Source organism: Oncorhynchus gorbuscha, unplaced genomic scaffold (genome assembly GCF_021184085.1).
Source record: "Oncorhynchus gorbuscha isolate QuinsamMale2020 ecotype Even-year unplaced genomic scaffold, OgorEven_v1.0 Un_scaffold_1591, whole genome shotgun sequence".
In the NCBI taxonomy this organism is placed as follows: domain Eukaryota; kingdom Metazoa; phylum Chordata; class Actinopteri; order Salmoniformes; family Salmonidae; genus Oncorhynchus; species Oncorhynchus gorbuscha.
This window is the reverse complement of record NW_025746325.1, coordinates 95,121-117,265: the sequence shown is the minus strand read 5'-3', so window position 1 is coordinate 117,265 and position 22,145 is coordinate 95,121. Positions and strand designations below refer to the sequence as shown.

The following is a 22,145-nucleotide window of genomic DNA, read 5'->3' as shown; positions in this document are numbered from 1 at the left end:
AAAATGTCAGACTTGATTTGCCCTGATGGAAAATGTATCAACCAACTACAAAACAAAATGTCCATTCATTATAATCCATATAATAATTAAACATTTCCTGTTGCTGCAGGAATACAGGATACTTTTTTCTGCTGTGAGAAACGGGATCAAATTAAAGATGGCATCTGTATCTAGAACCTCAAAGGGTTCTTCGGCTATCCTCATAAGAGGACATTTTGGAGAACCTTTTTAGGTTCCAGGTAGAACCCTTTTGTGTTCCCGTTCTACCTGGAACCTAAAAGGATTCGAACTGGAACCAAAAAGGGTTCTACCTGGAACCAAAAAGGGTTCTACCTGGAACCTAAAAGGGTTCTACCTGGAACCTAAAAGGGTTATTGGTATAGCTGAAGAACTGTTTTGGAGCCTGTTTTTCTAAGACTGTGTATATGGGATCGGGTGTCATTTGGGATGCAGCCTTGGTCTTGTCTCCTCCCCTTCATCTACACTGAAGTGGATTTAACAGGTGACATCAATAAGGGATCAAAACTTTCACCTGGATTCACCTGGTCGCTCTATGTCATGGAAAGAGCAGCTGTACCTAATGTTTTGTACACTCAGTTTAAGTTCTGGAGACTAACCCAGAGAAGATTCCCCTGGTCAGTCTATGTCATGGAATGAGCAGCTGTACCTAATGTTTTGTACACTCAGTTTAAGTTCTGGAGACTAGCCCAGAGAAGATTCCCCTGGTCAGTCTATGTCATGGAAAGAGCAGGTGTTCCTAATGTTTTGTACACTCAGTTTAAGTTCTGGAGACTAGCCCAGAGAAGATTCCCCTGGTCAGTCTATGTCATGGAAGAAGCAGGTGTTCCTAATGTTTTGTCCAGAGCTTATCTAAGGAGGTGACAGCATTGACAGCATCTGGAAATGACATTGAGCTCTGTGATGTCAATAGGAGGCAAGGCCCACACTGGGTGGAGAGGAGAGAGAGGGGCTGTGTGTCCAGCCAAACTATTCCTGTGTTCTTTCACACACGCGCAGACAGACAGACAGACAGCCAGACAGACAGACAGACAGACAGATAGACACTCTGAGTGACAGGAGAGAGGGGGACTGTGTGTCCAGCCAAACTATTATTGTGTTCTGTCAGACACACACACACACACACACACACACACACACACACACACACACACACACACACACACACACACACACACACACACACACACACACACACACACACACACACACACACACACACACACACACACACACACACACACAGTCCCCCTCTCTTCTGTCACTCAGAGTGTGCGAGTCTGTGTGTGTGTGTGTGTGTGCGTGCGTGCGTGTGCGCGTGTGTGTGTGTGCGTGTGTGTGCACGTGTGTGTGTGTGCGTGTGTGCACGTGTGTGTGTGTGTGTGTGTGTGTGTGTGTGTGTGTGTGTGTGTGTGTGTGTGTGTGTGTGTGTGTGTGTGTGTGTGTGTGTGTGTGTGTGTGTGTGTGTGTGTGTGAGTCTGGAGTGGTTTATATTGAGGCTGGAGTGGTTTATATTGAGTCTGTCTGGAGTGGTTTATATTGAGTCTGTCTGGAGTGGTTTATATTGAGTCAGTCTGGAGTGTTTTATATTGAGTCTGTCTGGAGTGTTTTATATTGAGTCTGGAGTGGTTTATATTGAGTCAGTCTGGAGTGTTTTATATTGAGTCTGGAGTGTTTTATATTGAGTCTGGAGTGTTTTATATTGAGTCTGGAGTGTTCTATATTGAGTCAGTCTGGAGTGTTTTATATTGAGTCTGTCTGGAGTGGTTTATATTGAGTCTGTCTGGAGTGTTTTATTTTGAGTCTGTCTGGAGTGTTTTATATTGAGTCTGTCTGGAGTGTTTTATATTGAGTCTGGAGTGTTTTATATTGAGTCTGTCTGGAGTGTTTTATATTGAGTCTGGAGTGGTTTATATTGAGTCAGTCTGGAGTGTTTTATATTGAGTCTGTCTGGAGTGTTTTATATTGAGTCTGGAGTGTTTTATATTGAGTCTGTCTGGAGTGTTTTATATTGAGTCTGGAGTGGTTTATATTGAGTCAGTCTGGAGTGTTTTATATTGAGTCTGTCTGGAGTGTTTTATATTGAGTCTGGAGTGTTTTATATTGAGTCTGTCTGGAGTGGTTTATATTGAGTCTGTCTGGAGTGTTTTATATTGAGTCTGTCTGGAGTGTTTTATATTGAGTCTGGAGTGTTTGATATTGAGTCTGGAGTGTTCTATAATGAGTCTGTCTGGAGTGTTTTATATTGAGTCTGTCTGGAGTGTTTTATATTGAGTCTGGAGTGTTTTATATCGAGTCTGGAGTGTTTTATATTGAGTCAGTCTGGAGTGTTTTATATTGAGTCAGTCTGGAGTGTTTTATATTGAGTCTGGAGTGTTTTATATTGAGTCTGTCTGGAGTGTTTTATATTGAGTCTGTCTGGAGTGTTTTATATTGAGTCTGGAGTGTTTTATATTGAGTCTGTCTGGAGTGTTTTATATTGAGTCTGGAGTGGTTTATATTGAGTCAGTCTGGAGTGTTTTATATTGAGTCTGTCTGGAGTGTTTTATATTGAGTCTGGAGTGTTTTATATTGAGTCTGTCTGGAGTGGTTTATATTGAGTCTGTCTGGAGTGTTTTATATTGAGTCTGTCTGGAGTGTTTTATATTGAGTCTGGAGTGTTTGATATTGAGTCTGGAGTGTTCTATAATGAGTCTGTCTGGAGTGTTTTATATTGAGTCTGTCTGGAGTGTTTTATATCGAGTCTGGAGTGTTTTATATTGAGTCAGTCTGGAGTGTTTTATATTGAGTCAGTCTGGAGTGTTTTATATTGAGTCTGGAGTGTTTTATATCGAGTCTGGAGTGTTTTATATCGAGTCTGGAGTGTTTTATATTGAGTCAGTCTGGAGTGTTTTATATTGAGTCAGTCTGGAGTGTATTATATTGAGTCTGGATTGTTTTATATTGAGTCTGGAGTGATTTATATTGAGTCTGTCTGGAGTGTTTTATATTGAGTCTGGAGTGTTCTATATTGAGTCTGTCTGGAGTGTTTTATATTGAGTCTGGAGTGTTTTATATTGAGTCTGGAGTGTTCTATATTGAGTCAGTCTGGAGTGTTTTATATTGAGTCTGGAGTGTTTTATATTGAGTCAGTCTGGAGTGTTTTATATCATAACACAACCTGCCTGTATCCATGGATGAGTGATAACCCTCCATCCCTCTCTTCCCTTCTCCCTCTCTCCCCTTCTCTCTCTCTCCCCACCTCTCTCCCCCTCTCCCTCCCCCTCTCCCTCCCTCCCTCCCTCCCTCTCTCCCCCTCTCCCTCCCTCCCTCTCTCTCCCTCTCCCTCTCTCACTCTCCCTCTCTCACTCTCCCTCCCCCTCTCTCCCTCTCCCCCTCTCCCTCCCTCTCCCCTCCCTCCCTCTCCCCTCTCTCCCTCCCTCTCCCTCTCCCTCCCTCCCTCCCTCCCTCCCTCCCTCCCTCCCTCCCTCCCTCTCCCTCCCTCCCTCCCCCTCTCCCTCCCCCCTCCCTCCCTCCCCTCCCTCCCTCCCCCTCCCTCTCCCTCTCTCCCTCCCTCCCTCTCCCTCTCTCCCTCCCCCCCTCTCCCTCTCCCTCCCCCTCCTCTCTCCCTCTCCCTCTCTCCCTCTCCCTCTCCCTCTCTCCTCTCTCCCTCTCCCTCTCTCTCTCTCTCTCTCTCTCTCTCTCTCTCTCTCTCTCTCTCTCCCTCTCCCCCCCCCCCCCCTTCCCCCACAGCAACAGGAACAGGATCCCACTAACCTGTACGTTTCCAACCTGCCTGTGTCCATGGATGAGCAGGAGCTGGAGAACATGCTGAAACCGTTCGGTCACGTTATCTCCACACGGGTACTACGGGACGCCACCGGGGTCAGCAGAGGAGTCGGCTTCGCCAGGTACACACACACACACACACACACAAACACACACACACACACACACACACACACACACACACACACACACACACACACACACACACATTTGTACGCTGAAACACACACACACACACACACACACACACACACACACACACACACACACACACACACACACACACACACACACACACTGGGCACACACACACACACACACACACACACACACACACACACACACACACACACACACACACACACACACACACACACACACACACACACATTTGTACGCTGAAACACACACACACACATAGTGTTCTGATTTGAAATATGCACACTGAACACACACACACACACACACAACACTCTGGGTAGTGTTCTGATTTGAAATATGCACACTGAACATCCACAATTTGGCATCAATTTAAAAAGCATTGTCAAATTATAATGTGTGCGTTCTCATCTGGACTCTGTATGAGGCCCCCGGACTGAATTTAGAGTGTCTTCTCCTTGTTCCTGGGACCTTAGTCCCCCTGAGTGTCCCCCCTGAGTGTCCCCTAATGGAGAGTCCTTCTCAGTTACATTTACATTTACATTTAAGTCATTTAGCAGACGCTCTTATCCAGAGCGACTTACAAATTGGTGCATTCACCTTATGACATCCAGTGGAACAGCCACTTTACAATAGTGCATCTACATATTTTAAGGGGGGGGTGAGAAGGATTATTTTATCCTATCCTAGGTATTCCTTAAAGAGGTGGGGTTTCAGGTGTCTCCGGAAGGTGGTGATTGACTCCGCTGTCCTGGCGTCGTGAGGGAGTTTGTTCCACCATTGGGGAGCCAGAGCAGCGAACAGTTTTGACTGGGCTGAGCGGGAACTGTACTTCCTCAGTGGTAGGGAGGCGAGCAGGCCAGAGGTGGATGAACGCAGTGCCCTTATTTGGGTGTAGGGCCTGATCAGAGCCTGGAGGTACTGAGGTGCCGTTCCCTCACAGCTCCGTAGGCAAGCACCATGGTCTTGTAGCGGATACGAGCTTCAACTGGAAGCCAGTGGAGAGAGCGGAGGAGCGGGGTGACGTGAGAGAACTTGGGAAGGTTGAACACCAGACGGGCTGCGGCGTTCTGGATGAGTTGTAGGGGTTTAATGGCACAGGCAGGGAGCCCAGCCAACAGCGAGTTGCAGTAATCCAGACGGGAGATGACAAGTGCCTGGATTAGGACCTGTGCCGCTTCCTGTGTGAGGCAGGGTCGTACTCTGCGGATGTTGTAGAGCATGAACCTACAGGAACGGGCCACCGCCTTGATGTTAGTTGAGAACGACAGGGTGTTGTCCAGGATCACGCCAAGGTTCTTAGCGCTCTGGGAGGAGGACACAATGGAGTTGTCAACCGTGATGGCGAGATCATGGAACGGGCAGTCCTTCCCCGGGAGGAAGAGCAGCTCCGTCTTGCCGAAGTTCAGCTTGAGGTGGTGATCCGTCATCCACACTGATATGCCTGCCAGACATGCAGAGATGCGATTCGCATCTCTGTACAGTACAGGCAGGGGTGGAAAAAGTACCAAATTGTTATATTTGAGTAAAAGTAAAGATACCTTATTAATAGAAAAGTCACCCAGTAAAATACTACTTGAGTAAAAGTCAAAAAATGATTTTGATTTAAATATACTTAAGTATCAAAAGTAAATGTAATTGCTACAATATTCTTCGGTATCAAATGTAAAAGTAACTGGTATAAATCATGTACAATGTACTTTTCCTGGTCTGGCCTCTGTATTCAGGGTCAGTGGCTGGACAGAATGACTTGTGAATGACTTCTCTAGGATCCTCCTCTGACTCCCTGACAGAATGACTAGAGACAGACCTCTCTAGGATCCCCCTCTGACTCCCTGACAGAATGACTAGAGACAGACTTCTCTAGGATCACCCTCTGACTCCCTGACAGAATGACTAGAGAGAGACCTCTCTAGGATCCCCCTCTGACTCCCTGACAGAATGACTAGAGACAGACTTCTCTAGGATCACCCTCTGACTCCCTGACAGAATGACCTCTCTAGGATCACCCTCTGACTCCCTGACAGAATGACTAGAGACAGACTTCTCTAGGATCCCCCTCTGACTCCCTGACAAAATTACTTGTGAATGACTTCTCTAGGATCACCCTCTGACTCCCTGACAGAATGACCTCTCTAGGATCACCCTCTGACTCCCTGACAGAATGACTAGAGAGAGACTTCTCTGAGATCACCCTCTGACTCCCTGACAGAATGACTAGAGACAGACTTCTCTAGGATCCCCCTCTGACTCCCTGACAAAATTACTTGTGAATGACTTCTCTAGGAACACCCTCTGACTCCCTAACAGAATGACTAGAGAGAGACTTCTCTAGGATCACCCTTTGACTCCCTGACAGAATGTCTTCTCTAGGATCACCCTCTGACTCCCTGACAGAATGACCTCTCTAGGATCACCCTCTGACTCCCTGACAGAATGACCTCTCTAGGATCACCCTCTGACTCCCTGACAGAATGACTTCTCTAGGATCACCCTCTGACTCCCTGACAGAATGACTTCTCTGGGATCACCCTCTGACTCCCTGACAGAAAGATCTCTCTGGGATCACCCTCTGACTCCCTGACACCCGCTCTCTCTGCCCCCCCCCCAATCTGCCCCCCCCTCTGCCCCCCCTCTGTCCCCCCTCTCTCCCCCCCCCCCGCCCCCCTCTCTGTCCCCCGCCCTCTCTGTCCCCCCTATCTCTACCCTCCCACCCCCTCTCTGTCCCCCCTCTCTCTGCCCCCTCTCTACCCCCCTCTCTATCCCCGCCCCTCTACCCCCCCACCCCCCTCTCTCTGCCCCCCCCCTCTCTACCCCCCTCTCTACCCCCCACCCCCTCTCTCTCCCCCTCTCTGCCCCCCCTCTCTGCCCCCTTCTCTCTGCCCCCCTCTCTCTGCCCCCCCTCTCTCTGCCCCCCCCTCTCTGCCCCCCTCTCTCTGCCCCCCACCCCTCTCTGCCCCCCCCTCCACTCTCCCTCTCTGCCCCCCCTCTCTCTGCCCCCCACCCCTCTCAGGATGGAGTCAACAGAGAAGTGTGATGTGGTGATTCAACATTTCAATGGAAAGTTTCTGAAGACTCCTCCAGGCGTACCAGGTATGAGGAACAGCTACTCTTGTCTTTTCTGGGGGTGTTGAGTTCAAAGTGCTTCGATTTGTATCTTAAAGGCCACGTGCAGTTCAAAAAATGTCATTTTTCCTGTGTTGTGTGTGTGTATATATTTTCACACTATGAGGTTGGAATGATACTGTGAAATAGTGAAAACGATGATAAAGCCCTTTAAGTGTAAGAACCTGAAATTTCAGCCTGTTTTGGTGGGATGGAGTTTTGGCTTGCCGGGTGACATCACCAGGCAATACATTATTGAATCGACCAATAAGAAAGAGAGTTCTAAACCTCTCTGCCAATAACAGCTAGTGTTCAGCCCTCGCCCCAGACAGTCCTAGCAGAATTCTTGTTTGAGAAATTCCTCTTTGCTAAGAAGCTATTTCTGTTTCTTTTTGACCATTTTAGTTGAAAACAATCACAGAAAAGGACTTAATTGTTACCCAGAAAATGATATTGAGATTAAAACAGGTGCATTGGACCTTTAATATCAGCTCTGGGGAAACCTGTTCTGTGTGTCCTGAAAGTACCTCGGGAGGATTTTACAAGTGTGTCAATAAATCCTAAAGTAACTGAGTCTCTGACATCCCCTGATGTCAACAAGCTATCCCCTTCCCTATAAACACAGACGTAAAAACACCCCAGGCAGAACACCTGTTTACACACAGGCACATAGCCGTCCTAACCTGTCAGACTGGGGTCCTCATGCCTCCGTGATGGTTCCTGTCTGGCTCAAGCTGAGCTCAGTTTCCTACTGCGCTGTTCCTGATGGCACTCCTCTCTCCATGGCCTGTCCTTCTGGCACAGAGCCTCCAGGTTTGATTCTGAACCACAGGAGGAGGGAGAGGATAGAGAGAGAGATGAGGGGATAGAGATGAAGATAGAGAGAGAGATGAGGGATAGAGGGGAAGATAGAGAGAGATGAGGGGCTGGAGAGGAAGAGAGAGAGAGATGAGGGGATAGAAGGGAGGGAGGGAGGGAGGGAGGGAGGGAGGGAGGGAGGGAGGGAGGGAGGGGAGGGAGGGAGGGAGGGAGAGAGAGAGAGGGAGAGGGAGTGAGAGAGAGAGAGGAGGGAGAGGGAGTGAGAGAGAGAGAGGGAGTGAGGGGTGAGGAGTGAGGGGAGAGGGAGAGAGAGAGAGAGAGAGAGAGAGAGAGAGAGAGAGAGAGAGAGAGAGAGAGAGAGAGAGAGAGAGAGAGAGAGAGAGAGAGAGAGAGAGAGAGAGACAGAGACACAGACAGACAGACAGACAGACAGACAGACAGACAGACAGACAGACAGACAGACAGACAGACAGACAGACAGACAGACAGACAGACAGACAGACAGACAGACAGACAGACAGACAGACAGACAGACAGACAGACAGAGAGCAGTAGATTGTCGAGCGGTCTCTGATCTAGAGATATGATTTGTGAGGTGTATCTGTGTGGCAGACAGGAAGACAGGTGCATGATGGATCACTCCATCTATCTTTGTCTGATACTCCCGGGACACCGCCAGCCGCCTCCTTTGGTACCGTACGTGTGTGTGCGCACGTACGTGCACCTCAGTTCCAGTGAGGTGATAGTGTGTGTAGCCTATGGATTGTAAAGGTGTAACTGATCGTAGACGTTTGGACTCGGACAGCAGGTCGTCCTCATAGAGACTCGTAACCAGATTGAATGAGACGGGGATGTTGGAAACCTGGACGATTAGCCACGGTCAGTGGAGTAACACGTGACTATACTGAACAGAGATGTACTACAGTACAGCCTGGATCCCAAATGGCACCCTATTCCCTATGGGCTCTGGTAGAAGATACTATAGGGTCTGGATCCCAAATGGCACCCTATTCCCTATGGGCTCTGGTAGAAGATACTATAGGGTCTGGATCCCCTATTCCCTAGGGGCTCTGGTAGAAGATACAGTAGGGTCTGGATCCCCTATTCCCTAGGGGCTCTGGTAGAAGATACAGTAGGGTCTGGATCCCCTATTCCCTAGGGGCTCTGGTAGAAGATACAGTAGGGTCTGGATCCCCTATTCCCTAGGGGCTCTGGTAGAAGATACAGTAGGGTCTGGATCCTCTATTCCCTATGGGCTCTGGTAGAAGATACAGTAGGGTCTGGATCCTCTATTCGCTATGGCCTCTGGTAGAAGATACAGTAGGGTCTGGATCCCCTATTCCCTAGGGGCTCTGGTAGAAGATACAGTAGGGTCTGGATCCCCTATTCCCTATGGGCTCTGGTAGAAGATACAGTAGGGTCTGGATCCTCTATTCCCTATGGGCTCTGGTAGAAGATACAGTAGGGTCTGGATCCCCTATTCCCTAGGGGCTCTGGTAGAAGATACAGTAGGGTCTGGATCCCCTATTCCCTAGGGGCTCTGGTAGAAGATACAGTAGGGACTGGATCCCCTATTCCCTAGGGGCTCTGGTAGAAGATACAGTAGGGTCTGGATCCCAAATGGCACACTATTCCCTATGGGCTCTGGTAGAAGATACAGTGGGGTCTGGATCCCCTATTCCCTAGGGGCTCTGGTAGAAGATACAGTAGGGTCTGGATCCCAAATGGCACACTATTCCCTATGGGCTCTGGTAGAAGATACAGTGGGGTCTGGATCCCCTATTCCCTAGGGGCTCTGGTAGAAGATACTATAGGGTCTGGATCCCAAATGGAGCCTGGTAGAAGATACAGTGGGGTCTGGATCCCAAATGGAGCCTGGTAGAAGATACAGTGGGGTCTGGATCCCAAATGGAGCCTGGTAGAAGATACAGTGGGGTCTGGATCCCAAATGGAGCCTGGTAGAAGATACAGTAGGGTCTGGATCCTCTATTCCCTAGGGGCTCTTGTAGAAGATACAGTGGGGTCTGGATCCCCTATTCCCTAGGGGCTCTGGTAGAGGATACAGTAGGGTCTGGATCCCCTATTCCCTATGGGCTCTGGTAGAAGATACAGTAGGGTCTGGATCCTCTATTCCCTAGGGGCTCTGGTAGAAGATACAGTAGGGTCTGGATCCTCTATTCCCTAGGGGCTCTGGTAGAAGATACAGTGGGGTCTGGATCCCCTATTCCCTAGGGGCTCTGGTAGAAGATACAGTGGGGTCTGGATCCTCTATTCCCTAGGGGCTCTGGTAGAAGATACAGTGGGGTCTGGATCCCCTATTCCCTAGGGGCTCTGGTAGAGGATACAGTAGGGTCTGGATCCCCTATTCCCTAGGGGCTCTGGTAGAAGATACAGTAGGGTCTGGATCCTCTATTCCCTAGGGGCTCTGGTAGAAGATACAGTGGGGTCTGGATCCCCTATTCCCTATGGGCTCTGGTAGAAGATACAGTAGGGTCTGGATCCCAAATGGCACACTATTCCCTAGTTAGATGTGATCATGTAAAGTATGTACACTACTCTTGACCAGAGCTCTATTCCCTATATTGTACACTACTCTTGACCAGAGCTCTATTCCCTATATTGTACACTACTCTTGACCAGAGCTCTATTCCCTATATTGTACACTACTCTTGACCAGAGCCCTATTCCCTATATTGTACACTACTCTTGACCAGAGCCCTATTCCCCATATTGTACACTACTCTTGACCAGAGCCCTATTCCCTATATTGTACACTACTCTTGACCAGAGCCCTATTCCCTATATCGTGCACTACTCTTGACCAGAGCCCTATTCCCTATATCGTACACTACTCTTGACCAGAGCCCTATTCCCTATATCGTGCACTACTCTTGACCAGAGCCCTATTCCCTATATTGTACACTACTCTTGACCAGAGCCCTATTCCCTATATCGTGCACTACTCTTTGTTATGCTGGTGAATGAGGACCCAAAAGCGACTTGGCGAAAACAGAGTCTTTATTCCAGTAAAGGAAATAGGCAATACTCCTAGACAAATCAGAGCAGAAAACAAAACATAAGAAACTAATTCCACTCGTAGTGACGAGGACAGACTGGAGACTTGACCATAAACTGTAGGTTGCCTCGGGGAGGCACCGACCGTAGCAGACTCAGACACCTGCTCACACGCAGCATCTGAGGGAAACAAGACACGACAGGGCGAGACAAAGACACAGCACGGCGAACAATATACAAGGATCCGACAGGACAGAAACGGAAGACAAGGGGAGAAATAGGGACTCTAATCAGAGGGCAAGATACGGAACAGGTGTGAAAAGATTAGATGATTGAGTAGGGGAATAGGAACAGCTGGGGGCAGGGACGGAACGATAGAGAGAGGAGGGAGAGGGAGGGAGAGAGAAAAAAGGGAACGAACCTAATAAGACCAGCAGGGGGAAAACGAACAGAAGGGAAAGCAAAATGACAAGACAATATAAGACAAAACATGACAGTACCCCCCCACTCACCGAGCGCCTCCTGGCGCACTCGAGGAGGAATCCTGGCGGCAACGAAGGAAATCATCAATCAGCGAACGGTCCAGCACGTCCCGAGACGGAACCCAACTCCTCTCCTCAGGACCGTAACCCTCCCAATCCACTAAGTATTGGTGACCCCGTCCCCGAGAACGCATGTCCATGATCCTACGTACCTTGTAAATAGGTGCGCTCTCGACAAGGACGGGGGGGAGGGAAGACGAAGGGGGGTGCGAAGAAAGGGCTTGACACAGGAGACATGGAAGACAGGATGGACGCGACGAAGATGTCGCGGAAGAAGCAGTCGCACAGCGACAGGATTGACGACCTGGGAGACACGGAACGGACCAATGAACCGCGGAGTCAACTTACGAGAAGCTGTCGTAAGGGGAAGGTTACGAGTGGAAAGCCACACTCTCTGGCCGCAACAATACCTAGGACTCTTAATCCTACGTTTATTGGCGGCTCTCACAGTCTGTGCCCTGTAACGGCAAAGTGCAGACCTCACCCTCCTCCAGGTGCGCTCACAACGTTGGACAAACGCTTGAGCGGAGGAACGCTGGACTCGGCAAGCTGGGATGAGAACAGAGGAGGCTGGTAACCCAGACTACTCTGAAACGGAGATAACCCGGTAGCAGACGAAGGAAGCGAGTTGTGAGCGTATTCTGCCCAGGGGAGCTGTTCTGCCCAAGACGCAGGGTTTCTAAAAGAAAGGCTGCGTAGTATGCGACCAATCGTCTGATTGGCCCTTTCTGCTTGACCGTTAGACTGGGGATGAAACCCGGAAGAGAGACTGACGGACGCACCAATCAACGACAGAACTCCCTCCAAAACTGTGACGTGAATTGCGGACCTCTGTCTGAAACGGCGTCTAACGGGAGGCCATGAATTCTGAACACATTCTCGATGATGATTTGTGCCGTCTCCTTAGCGGAAGGAAGCTTAGCGAGGGGAATGAAATGTGCCGCCTTAGAGAACCTATCGACAACCGTAAGAATCACAGTCTTCCCCGCAGACAAAGGCAGACCGGTAATGAAGTCTAAGGCGATGTGAGACCATGGTCGAGAAGGAATGGGAAGCGGTCTGAGACGACCGGCAGGAGGAGAGTTACCTGACTTAGTCTGCGCGCAGTCCGAACAAGCAGCCACGAAACGGCGCGTGTCACGCTCCTGAGTAGGCCACCAAAAGCGCTGGCGAATAGAAGCAAGAGTACCTCGAACGCCGGGATGACCAGCTAACTTGGCAGAGTGAGCCCACTGAAGAACAGCCAGACGAGTAGAAACAGGAACGAAAAGAAGGTTACTAGGACAAGCGCGGCGACGCAGTGTGCGTGAGTGCTTGCTTAACCTGTCTTTCAATTCCCCAGACTGTCAACCCGACAACACGCCCATAAGGAAGAATCCCTCGGGATCAGTAGAAGCCACAGAAGAACTAAAGAGACGGGATAAGGCATCAGGCTTGGTGTTCTTACTACCCGGACGGTAAGAAATCACAAACTCGAAACGAAGCGAAAAACAACGCCCAACGAGCTTGACGTGCATTAAGTCGTTTGGCAGAACGGATGTACTCAAGGTTCTCTTATGGTCTGTCCAAACGACAAAGGAACGGTCGCCCCCTCCAACCACTGTCGCCATTCGCCTAGGGCTAAGCGGATGGCGAGCAGTTCGCGGTTACCCACATCATAGTTGCGTTCCGATGGCGACAGGCGATGAGAAAAATAAGCGCAAGGATGAACCTTATCGTCAGACTGGAAGCGCTGGGATAGAATGGCTCCCACGCCTACCTCTGAAGCGTCAACCTCGACAATGAATTGTTTAGTGATGTCAGGAGTAACGAGGATAGGAGCGGACGTAAAACGTTCTTTGAGAAGATCAAAAGCTCCCTGGGCGGAACCGGACCACTTAAAACACGTCTTGACAGAAGTAAGAGCTGTGAGAGGGCAGCAACTTGACCGAAATTACGAATGAAACGCCGATAGAAATTAGCGAAACCTAGAAAGCGCTGCAACTCGACACGTGACCTTGGAACGGGCCAATCACTGACAGCTTGGACCTTAGCGGGATCCATCTGAATGCCTTCAGCGGAAATAACAGAACTGAGAAAAGTGACGGAGGAGACATGAAAAGAGCACTTCTCAGCCTTCACGTAGAGACAATTCTCTAAAAGGCGCTGGAGTACACGTCGAACGTGCTGAACATGAATCTCGAGTGACGGTGAAAAAATCAGGATATCGTCAAGGTAGACAAAAACAAAGATGTTCAGCATGTCTCTCAGAACATCATTAACTAATGCCTGAAAAACAGCTGGCGCATTGGCGAGACCAAACGGCAGAACCCGGTACTCAAAATGCCCTAACGGAGTGTTAAACGCCGTTTTCCACTCGTCCCCCTCTCTGATGCGCACGAGATGGTAAGCGTTACGAAGGTCCAACTTAGTAAAGAACCTGGCTCCCTGCAGAATCTCGAAGGCTGATGACATAAGGGAAGCGGATAACGATTCTTAACCGTTATGTCATTCAGCCCTCGATATCCACGCAGGGGCGCAGAGTACCGTCCTTCTTCTTAACAAAAAAAAACCCCGCCCGGCAGGGGAGGAAGAAGGCACTACGGTGCCGGCGTCAAGAGACACAGACAAATAATCCTCGAGAGCCTTACGTTCGGGAGCCGACAGAGAGTATAGTCTACCCCGAGGAGGAGTGGTCCCCGGAAGGAGATCAATACTACAATCATACGACCGGTGAGGAGGAAGGGAGTTGGCTCTGGACCGACTGAAGACCGTGCGCAGATCATGATATTCCTCCGGCACTCCTGTCAAATCGCCAGGTTCCTCCTGAGAAGTGGGGACAGAAGAAACGGGAGGGATAGCAGACATTAAACACTTCACATGACAAGAAACGTTCCAGGATAGGATAGAATTACTAGACCAATTAATAGAAGGATTATGACATACTAGCCAGGGATGACCCAAAACAACAGGTGTAAAAGGTGAACGAAAAATCAAAAGGAAATAGTCTCACTGTGGTTACCAGATACTGTGAGGGTTAAAGGTAGTGTCTCATATCTGATACTGGGGAGATGACTACCATCTAAGGCGAACATGGGCGTAGGCTTCCCTAACTGTCTGAAAGGAATGTCATGTTTCCGAGCCCATGCTTCGTCCATAAAACAACCCTCAGCCCCAGAGTCTATCAAGGCACTGCATGTAGCACCGAACCGGTCCAGCGTAGATGGACCGACATAGTAGTACAGGATCTTGATGGAGAGACCTGAGTAGTAGCGCTCACCAGTAGCCCTCCGCTTACTGATGAGCTCTGGCTTTTACTGGACATGAATTGACAAAATGTCCAGCAAGTCCGCAATAGAGGCACAGGCGGTTGGTGATCCTCCGTTCCCTCTCCTTAGTCGAGATGCGAATCCCTCCCAGCTGCATGGGCTCAGTCTCTGAGCCAGAGGAGGGAGATGGTTGCGATGCGGAGAGGGGAAACACCGTTAACGCGAGCTCTCTTCCACGAGCTTGGTGACGAAGATCTACCCGTCGTTCTATGCGGATGGCGAGTGCAATCAAAGAGTCCACACTGGAAGGAACCTCCCGGGAGAGAATCTCATCTTTAACCTCTGCGTGGAGTCCCTCCAGAAAACGAGCGAGCAGCGCCGGCTCGTTCCATTCACTAGAGGCAGCAAGAGTGCGAAACTCTATAGAGTAATCCGTTATGGATCGATCACCTTGACATCGGGAAGCCAGGGCCCTAGAAGCCTCCCTACCAAAAACTGAACGATCAAAAACCCGAATCATCTCCTCTTTAAAGTTCAGGTAATTGTTAGAACAATCAGCCCTTGCCTCCCAGATAGCTGTGCCCCACTCTCGAGCCCGGCCAGTAAGGAGTGATATGACGTAAGCAACCCGAGCTCTCTCTCTAGAGTATGTGTTGGGTTGGAGAGAGAACACAATATCACACTGGGTGAGAAAGGAGCGGCACTCCGTGGGCTGCCCGGAGTAACAAGGTGGGTTATTAACCCTAGGTTCCGGAGGCTCGGCAGACCAGGAAGTAGCAGGTGGCACGAGACGAAGACTCTGGAACTGTCCAGAGAGGTCGGAAACCTGGGCGGCCAGGTTCTCCACGGCATGACGAGCAGCAGACAATTCCTGCTCGTGTCTGCCGAGCATGGCTCCTTGGATCTCGACGGCAGTGTTACGAGAATCTGTAGTCGCTGGGTCCATTCTTGGTCGGATCCTTCTGTTATGCTGGTGAATGAGGACCCAAAAGCGACTTGGCGAAAACAGAGTCTTTATTCCAGTAAAGGAAATAGGCAATACTCCTAGACAAATCAGAGCAGAAAACAAAACATAAGAAACTAATTCCACTCGTAGTGACGAGGACAGACTGGAGACTTGACCATAAACTGTAGGTTGCCTCGGGGAGGCACCGACCGTAGCAGACTCAGACACCTGCTCACACGCAGCATCTGAGGGAAACAAGACACGACAGGGCGAGACAAAGACACAGCACGGCGAACAATATACAAGGATCCGACAGGACAGAAACGGAAGACAAGGGGAGAAATAGGGACTCTAATCAGAGGGCAAGATACGGAACAGGTGTGAAAAGATTAGATGATTGAGTAGGGGAATAGGAACAGCTGGGGGCAGGGACGGAACGATAGAGAGAGGAGAGAGAGGGAGGGAGAGAGAGAAAAGGGAACGAACCTAATAAGACCAGCAGAGGGAAAACGAACAGAAGGGAAAGCAAAATGACAAGACAATATAAGACAAAACATGACACTCTTGACCAGAGCCCTATTCCCTATATCGTGCACTACTCTTGACCAGAGCCCTATTCCCTGTATTGTACACTACTCTTGACCAGAGCCCTATTCCCTATATCGTGCACTACTCTTGACCAGAGCCCTATTCCCTATATCGTGCACTACTCTTGACCAGAGCCCTCTTCCCTATATTGTACACTACTCTTGACCAGAGCCCTATTCCCTATATCGTGCACTACTCTTGACCAAAGCCCTCTTCCCTATATCGTGCACTACTCTTTACCAGAGCCCTATTCCCTATATAGTGCACTACTCTTGACCAGAGCCCTATTCCCTGTATTGTACACTACTCTTGACCAGAGCCCTATTCCCTATATCGTGCACTACTCTTGACCAGAGCCCTATTCCCTATATCGTGCACTACTCTTGACCAGAGCCCTCTTCCCTATATTGTACACTACTCTTGACCAGAGCCCTATTCCCTATATCGTGCACTACTCTTGACCAAAGCCCTCTTCCCTATATCGTGCACTACTCTTTACCAGAGCCCTATTCCCTATATAGTGCACTACTCTTGACCAGAGGTCTATGGAGAATATTTTGAACTCAATTGCTTGTCTTCAGCATTGCATGGTGGTCTTTTACCAAAGTGATTTAGCTCTATTATGACAGAGGTGATTTAGTTATATTATGACAGAGATGATTTAGTTCTATTATGACAGAGGTGATTTAGTTCTATTATGACAGAGATGATTTAGTTCTATTATGACAGAGATGATTAGTTATATTATGACAGAGGTGATTTAGTTCTATTATGAAAGAGGTGATTTAGCTCTATTATGACAGAGATTATATAGTTATATTATGACAGAGATTATTTAGTTATATTATGACAGAGATTATATAGTTATATTATGACAGAGGTTATTTAGTTAAATTATGACAGAGATAATATAGTTATATTATGACAGAGATTACATAGTTCTATTATGACAGAGATTAAATAGTTCTATTATGACAGAGGTTATTTAGTTAAATTATGACAGAGATAATATAGTTCTATTATGACAGAGATTACATAGTTCAATTATGACAGAGATTATATAGCTCTATGATGACAGAGATAATATAGCTCTAGCATGACAGAGATGAAACCCCAGATGGCTGTGTGTGGGTGCGAGCGTTCATGTGTGCGTGTGATACCTATTATACCCCAGTTCCAGCCCTGTCAACTCAGAGAGGGGACAAGGATTCAGTCTGTCACAGCCTCCAGTGGTGTGCATGGATGTGTGGGGTGACCCGTCAAATTGAGATCCTCCCTACTCTCTAAGGCTGGTAAAAATGGGGAAATCAAGCTGCCAGAAAGAGTTTAACTACAACCCACAGGGTTTGTTCGCTGCTATAGACACACTCAGAGGGAATACGTGTCCCCAGCAAGAATCTGTTCTGTTCATTTATCTCCCTTGTTTATCTGCTGTTTATCCATTAGTTTGGGCTTTCCACTGGATTTGATAGAGGGGTTTCAGACATCATCTCTGTGGTTAACTAGGAGGCCTTCCTCTCTGATACCCTGTAGACAGTTGGCTGGGATGGTTTCTAGATGGACCAGAGGTGGTACTGGGGTTGACTAGGAGGCCTTCCTCTCTGATACCCTGTAGACAGTTGGCTGGGATGGTTTCTAGTCAGACCAGAGGTGGTACTGGGGTTGACTAGGCTACAGTATGGGGATCCTTCCTCTCTGTTACCCTGTAGACAGTTGGCTGGGATGGTTTCTAGTCAGACCAGAGGTGGTACTGGGGTTGACTAGGCTACAGTATGGGGATCCTTCCTCTCTGTTACCCTGTAGACAGTTGGCTGGGATGGTTTCTAGTCAGACCAGAGGTGGTACTGGGGTTGACTAGGCTACAGTATGGGGATCCTTCCTCTCTGATACCCTGTAGACAGTTGGCTGGGATGGTTTCTAGATGGACCAGAGGTGGTACTGGGGTTGACTAGGAGGCCTTCCTCTCTGTTACCCTGTAGACAGTTGGCTGGGATGGTTTCTAGTCAGACCAGAGGTGGTACTGGGGTTGACTAGGCTACAGTATGGGGATCCTTCCTCTCTGATACCCTGTAGACAGTTGGCTGGGATGGTTTCTAGATGGACCAGAGGTGGTACTGGGGTTGACTAGGCTACAGTATGGGGATCCTTCCTCTCTGTTACCCTGTAGACAGTTGGCTGGGATGGTTTCTAGTCAGACCAGAGGTGGTACTGGGGTTGACTAGGCTACAGTATGGGGATCCTTCCTCTCTGATACCCTGTAGACAGTTGGCTGGGATGGTTTCTAGTCAGACCAGAGGTGGTACTGGGGTTGACTAGGCTACAGTATGGGGATCCTTCCTCTCTGATACCCTGTAGACAGTTGGCTGGGATGGTTTCTAGTCAGACAAGAGGTGGTACTGGGGTTGACTAGGCTACAGTATGGGGATCCTTCCTCTCTGATACCCTGTAGACAGTTGGCTGGGATGGTTTCTAGTCAGACCAGAGGTGGTACTGGGGTTGACTAGGCTACAGTATGGGGATCCTTCCTCTCTGATACCCTGTAGACAGTTGGCTGGGATGGTTTCTAGTCAGACCAGAGGTGGTACTGGGGTTGACTAGGCTATAGTATGGGGATCCTTCCTCTGTTACCCTGTAGACAGTTGGCTGGGATGGTTTCTAGTCAGACCAGAGGTGGTACTGGGGTTGACTAGGAGGCCTTCCTCTCTGATACACTGTAGACAGTTGGCTGGGATGGTTTCTAGTCAGACCAGAGGTGGTACTGGGGTTGACTAGGAGTCCTTCCTCTCTGATACACTGTAGACAGTTGGCTGGGATGGTTTCTAGTCAGACCAGAGGTGGTACTGGGGTTGACTAGGCTACAGTATGGGGATCCTTCCTCTCTGATACACTGTAGACAGTTGGCTGGGATGGTTTCTAGTCAGACCAGAGGTGGTACTGGGGTTGACTAGGAGGCCTTCCTCTCTGATACACTGTAGACAGTTGGCTGGGATGGTTTCTAGTCAGACCAGAGGTGGTACTGGGGTTGACTAGGCTACAGTATGGGGATCCTTCCTCTCTGATACACTGTAGACAGTTGGCTGGGATGGTTTCTAGTCAGACCAGAGGTGGTACTGGGGTTGACTAGGCTACAGTATGGGGATCCTTCCTCTCTGATACCCTGTAGACAGTTGGCTGGGATGGTTTCTAGTCAGACCAGAGGTGGTACTGGGGTTGACTAGGCTACAGTATGGGGATCCTTCCTCTCTGATACCCTGTAGACAGTTGGCTGGGATGGTTTTTAGTTGTTTGTCTGTCTGTCTGGGGTGAGGAGAGGTTGTCTGTCTGTCTGTCTGGGGTGAGGAGAGGTTGTCTGTCTGTCTGTCTGTCTGTCTGTCTGTCTGTCTGTCTGTCTGTCTGTCTGTCTGTCTGTCTGTCTGTCTGTCTGTCTGTCTGTCTGTCTGTCTGTCTGTCTGTCTGGGGTGAGGAGAGGTTGTCTGTCTGTCTGTCTGTCTGTCTGTCTGTCTGTCTGTCTGTCTGTCTGTCTGTCTGTCTGTCTGTCTGTCTGTCTGTCTGTCTGTCTGTCTGTCTGTCTGTCTGTCTGTCTGTCTGTCTGTCTGGGGTGAGGAGAGTTTGTCTGCCTGTCTGTCTGGGGTGAGGAGAGGTGGTCTGTCTGTCTGTCTGTCCGTCTGGGGTGAGGAGAGGTTGTCTGCCGGTCTGTCTGGAGTGAGGAGAGTTTGTCTGTCTGGGGTGAGCAGAGGTTGTCTGTCTGTCTGGGGTGAGGAGAGTTTGTCTGTCTGTCTGGGGTGAGGAGCGGTTGTCTGTCTGTCTGGGGTGAGGAGAGGTTGTCTGTCTGTCTGTCTGTCTGTCTGTCTGTCTGTCTGTCTGTCTGTCTGTCTGTCTGTCTGTCTGTCTGTCTGTCTGTCTGTCTGTCTGTCTGTCTGTCTGTCTGTCTGTCTGTCTGTCTGTCTGTCTGTCTGTCTGTCTGTCTGTCGGTTCCCTATGTAGTACACTACTTTGACGACAGATTTTCACCTTGTCAGCTCGGGGAGTCGAACTTGCAACCTTTCGGTTACTAGTCCAACACACTAGGCTACCCTGCCGCCCCAGGCAACAGAGACGGGACTTCCCCTCCGGGTACATTAGGGTTAGCTTCACGTATCTCTCTAAGAGGAGAGTGATTTAACGACAACAAGTGGTTGTAACAATAACCTTTATGAATGTGAGGCCACGTTTAGAGCAGAATAGGACTTGGGACTTGACTCTTCTTCAGCCCAGAGACACAGGTCCCTGGTGCCACATCAGAGTGATAATTACATTTATTTCAGCTGTTGCTGCTGATTTCATCAAGTGTTTATTAAAGTGTGTTGAGCGGTAGAATGATTGATGTGTCTCCGTGACAACACAAACAAAGGCCTAGCTCAGATCCACATCATCGCAGAGGCGACGGGAGATAACATTATAATGAGAAAATGGTTGAAGGGAAATGATATTTTAATACTGAACTATCTGATGGGAAGTCTTTTATCTGTTAATAACCTTCTTTGTTCCCTCCACCGATGGGAGATAGAGAGAGACAACAAAATAACCGAGGTCACGTCCCCAATGGTACCATGTTCCCTAGAGGGACCTATTGGGCCCTGTTCCCTATAGAGGGACCTATTGGGCCCTGTTCCCTATAGAGGGACCTATTGGGTCCTGTTCCCTATAGAGGGACCCATTGGGCCCTGTTCCCTATAGAGGGACCTATTGGGTCCTGTTCCCTATAGAGGGACCTATTGGGCCCTGTTCCCTATAGAGGGACCTATTGGGCCCTGTTCCCTATAGAGGGACCTATTGGGCCCTGTTCCCTATAGAGGGACCTATTGGGTCCTGTTCCCTATAGAGGGACCTATTGGGCCCTGTTCAATATAGAGGGACCTATTGGGTCCTGTTCCCTATAGAGGGACCTATTGGGCCCTGTTCCCTATAGAGGGACCTATTGGGTCCTGTTCCCTATAGAGGGACCTATTGGGCCCTGTTCCCTATAGAGGGACCCATTGGGCCCTGTTCAATATAGAGGGACCTATTGGGCCCTGTTCCCTATAGAGGGACCTATTGGGCCCTGTTCCCTATAGAGGGACCTATTGGGCCCTGTTCCCTATAGAGGGACCTATTGGGCCCTGTTCCCTATAGAGGGACCTATTGGGCCCTGTTCCCTATAGAGGGACCTATTGGGTCCTGTTCCCTATAGAGGGACCTATTGGGCCCTGTTCAATATAGAGGGACCTATTGGGTCCTGTTCCCTATAGAGGGACCTATTGGGCCCTGTTCCCTATAGAGGGACCTATTGGGTCCTGTTCCCTATAGAGGGACCTATTGGGCCCTGTTCCCTATAGAGGACCCATTGGGCCCTGTTCAATATAGAGGGACCTATTGGGCCCTGTTCCCTATAGAGGGACCTATTGGGCCCTGTTCCCTATAGAGGGACCTATTGGGCCCTGTTCCCTATAGAGGGACCTATTGGGCCCTGTTCCCTATAGAGGGACCTATTGGGTCCTGTTCCCTATAGAGGGACCTATTGGGCCCTGTTCCCTATAGAGGGACCCATTGGGCCCTGTTCAATATAGAGGGACCCATTGGGCCCTGTTCCCTATAGAGGGACCCATTGGGCTCTACTCCACCCTGTTCCCTATAGAGGGACCCATTGGGCTCTACTCCACCCTGTTCCCTATAGAGGGACCCATTGGGCTCTACTCCACCCTGTTCCCTATAGAGGGACCCATTGGGCTCTACTCCACACTGTTCCCTATAGAGGGACCCATTGGGCTCTACTCCACCCTGTTCCCTATAGAGGTACCCATTGGGCCCTGTTCACTATAGAGGGACCCATTGGGCCCTGTTCCCTATAGAGGTACCCATTGGGCCCTGTTCACTATAGAGAGACCCATTGGGCTCTACTCCACCTTGTTCCCTATAGAG

General features: G+C 49.3%; 1 protein-coding gene across 1 annotated transcript in view; it reads left to right on the top strand.

Annotated features, from left to right (window-relative positions):
* Window positions 1-3,750: 3,750 nt before the first annotated feature.
* The window catches only part of LOC124023331 (RNA-binding motif, single-stranded-interacting protein 3-like), a 78,858-nt gene continuing 60,463 nt past the window's right edge, over window positions 3,751-22,145 (top strand). The window contains exons 1-2 of the mRNA XM_046337846.1: window positions 3,751-3,908; window positions 6,959-7,038. Of these exons, the coding sequence (XP_046193802.1) occupies window positions 3,802-3,908; window positions 6,959-7,038 (187 nt within the window). The 5' untranslated portion in view covers window positions 3,751-3,801. The remainder of the gene's footprint in view (window positions 3,909-6,958; window positions 7,039-22,145) is intronic.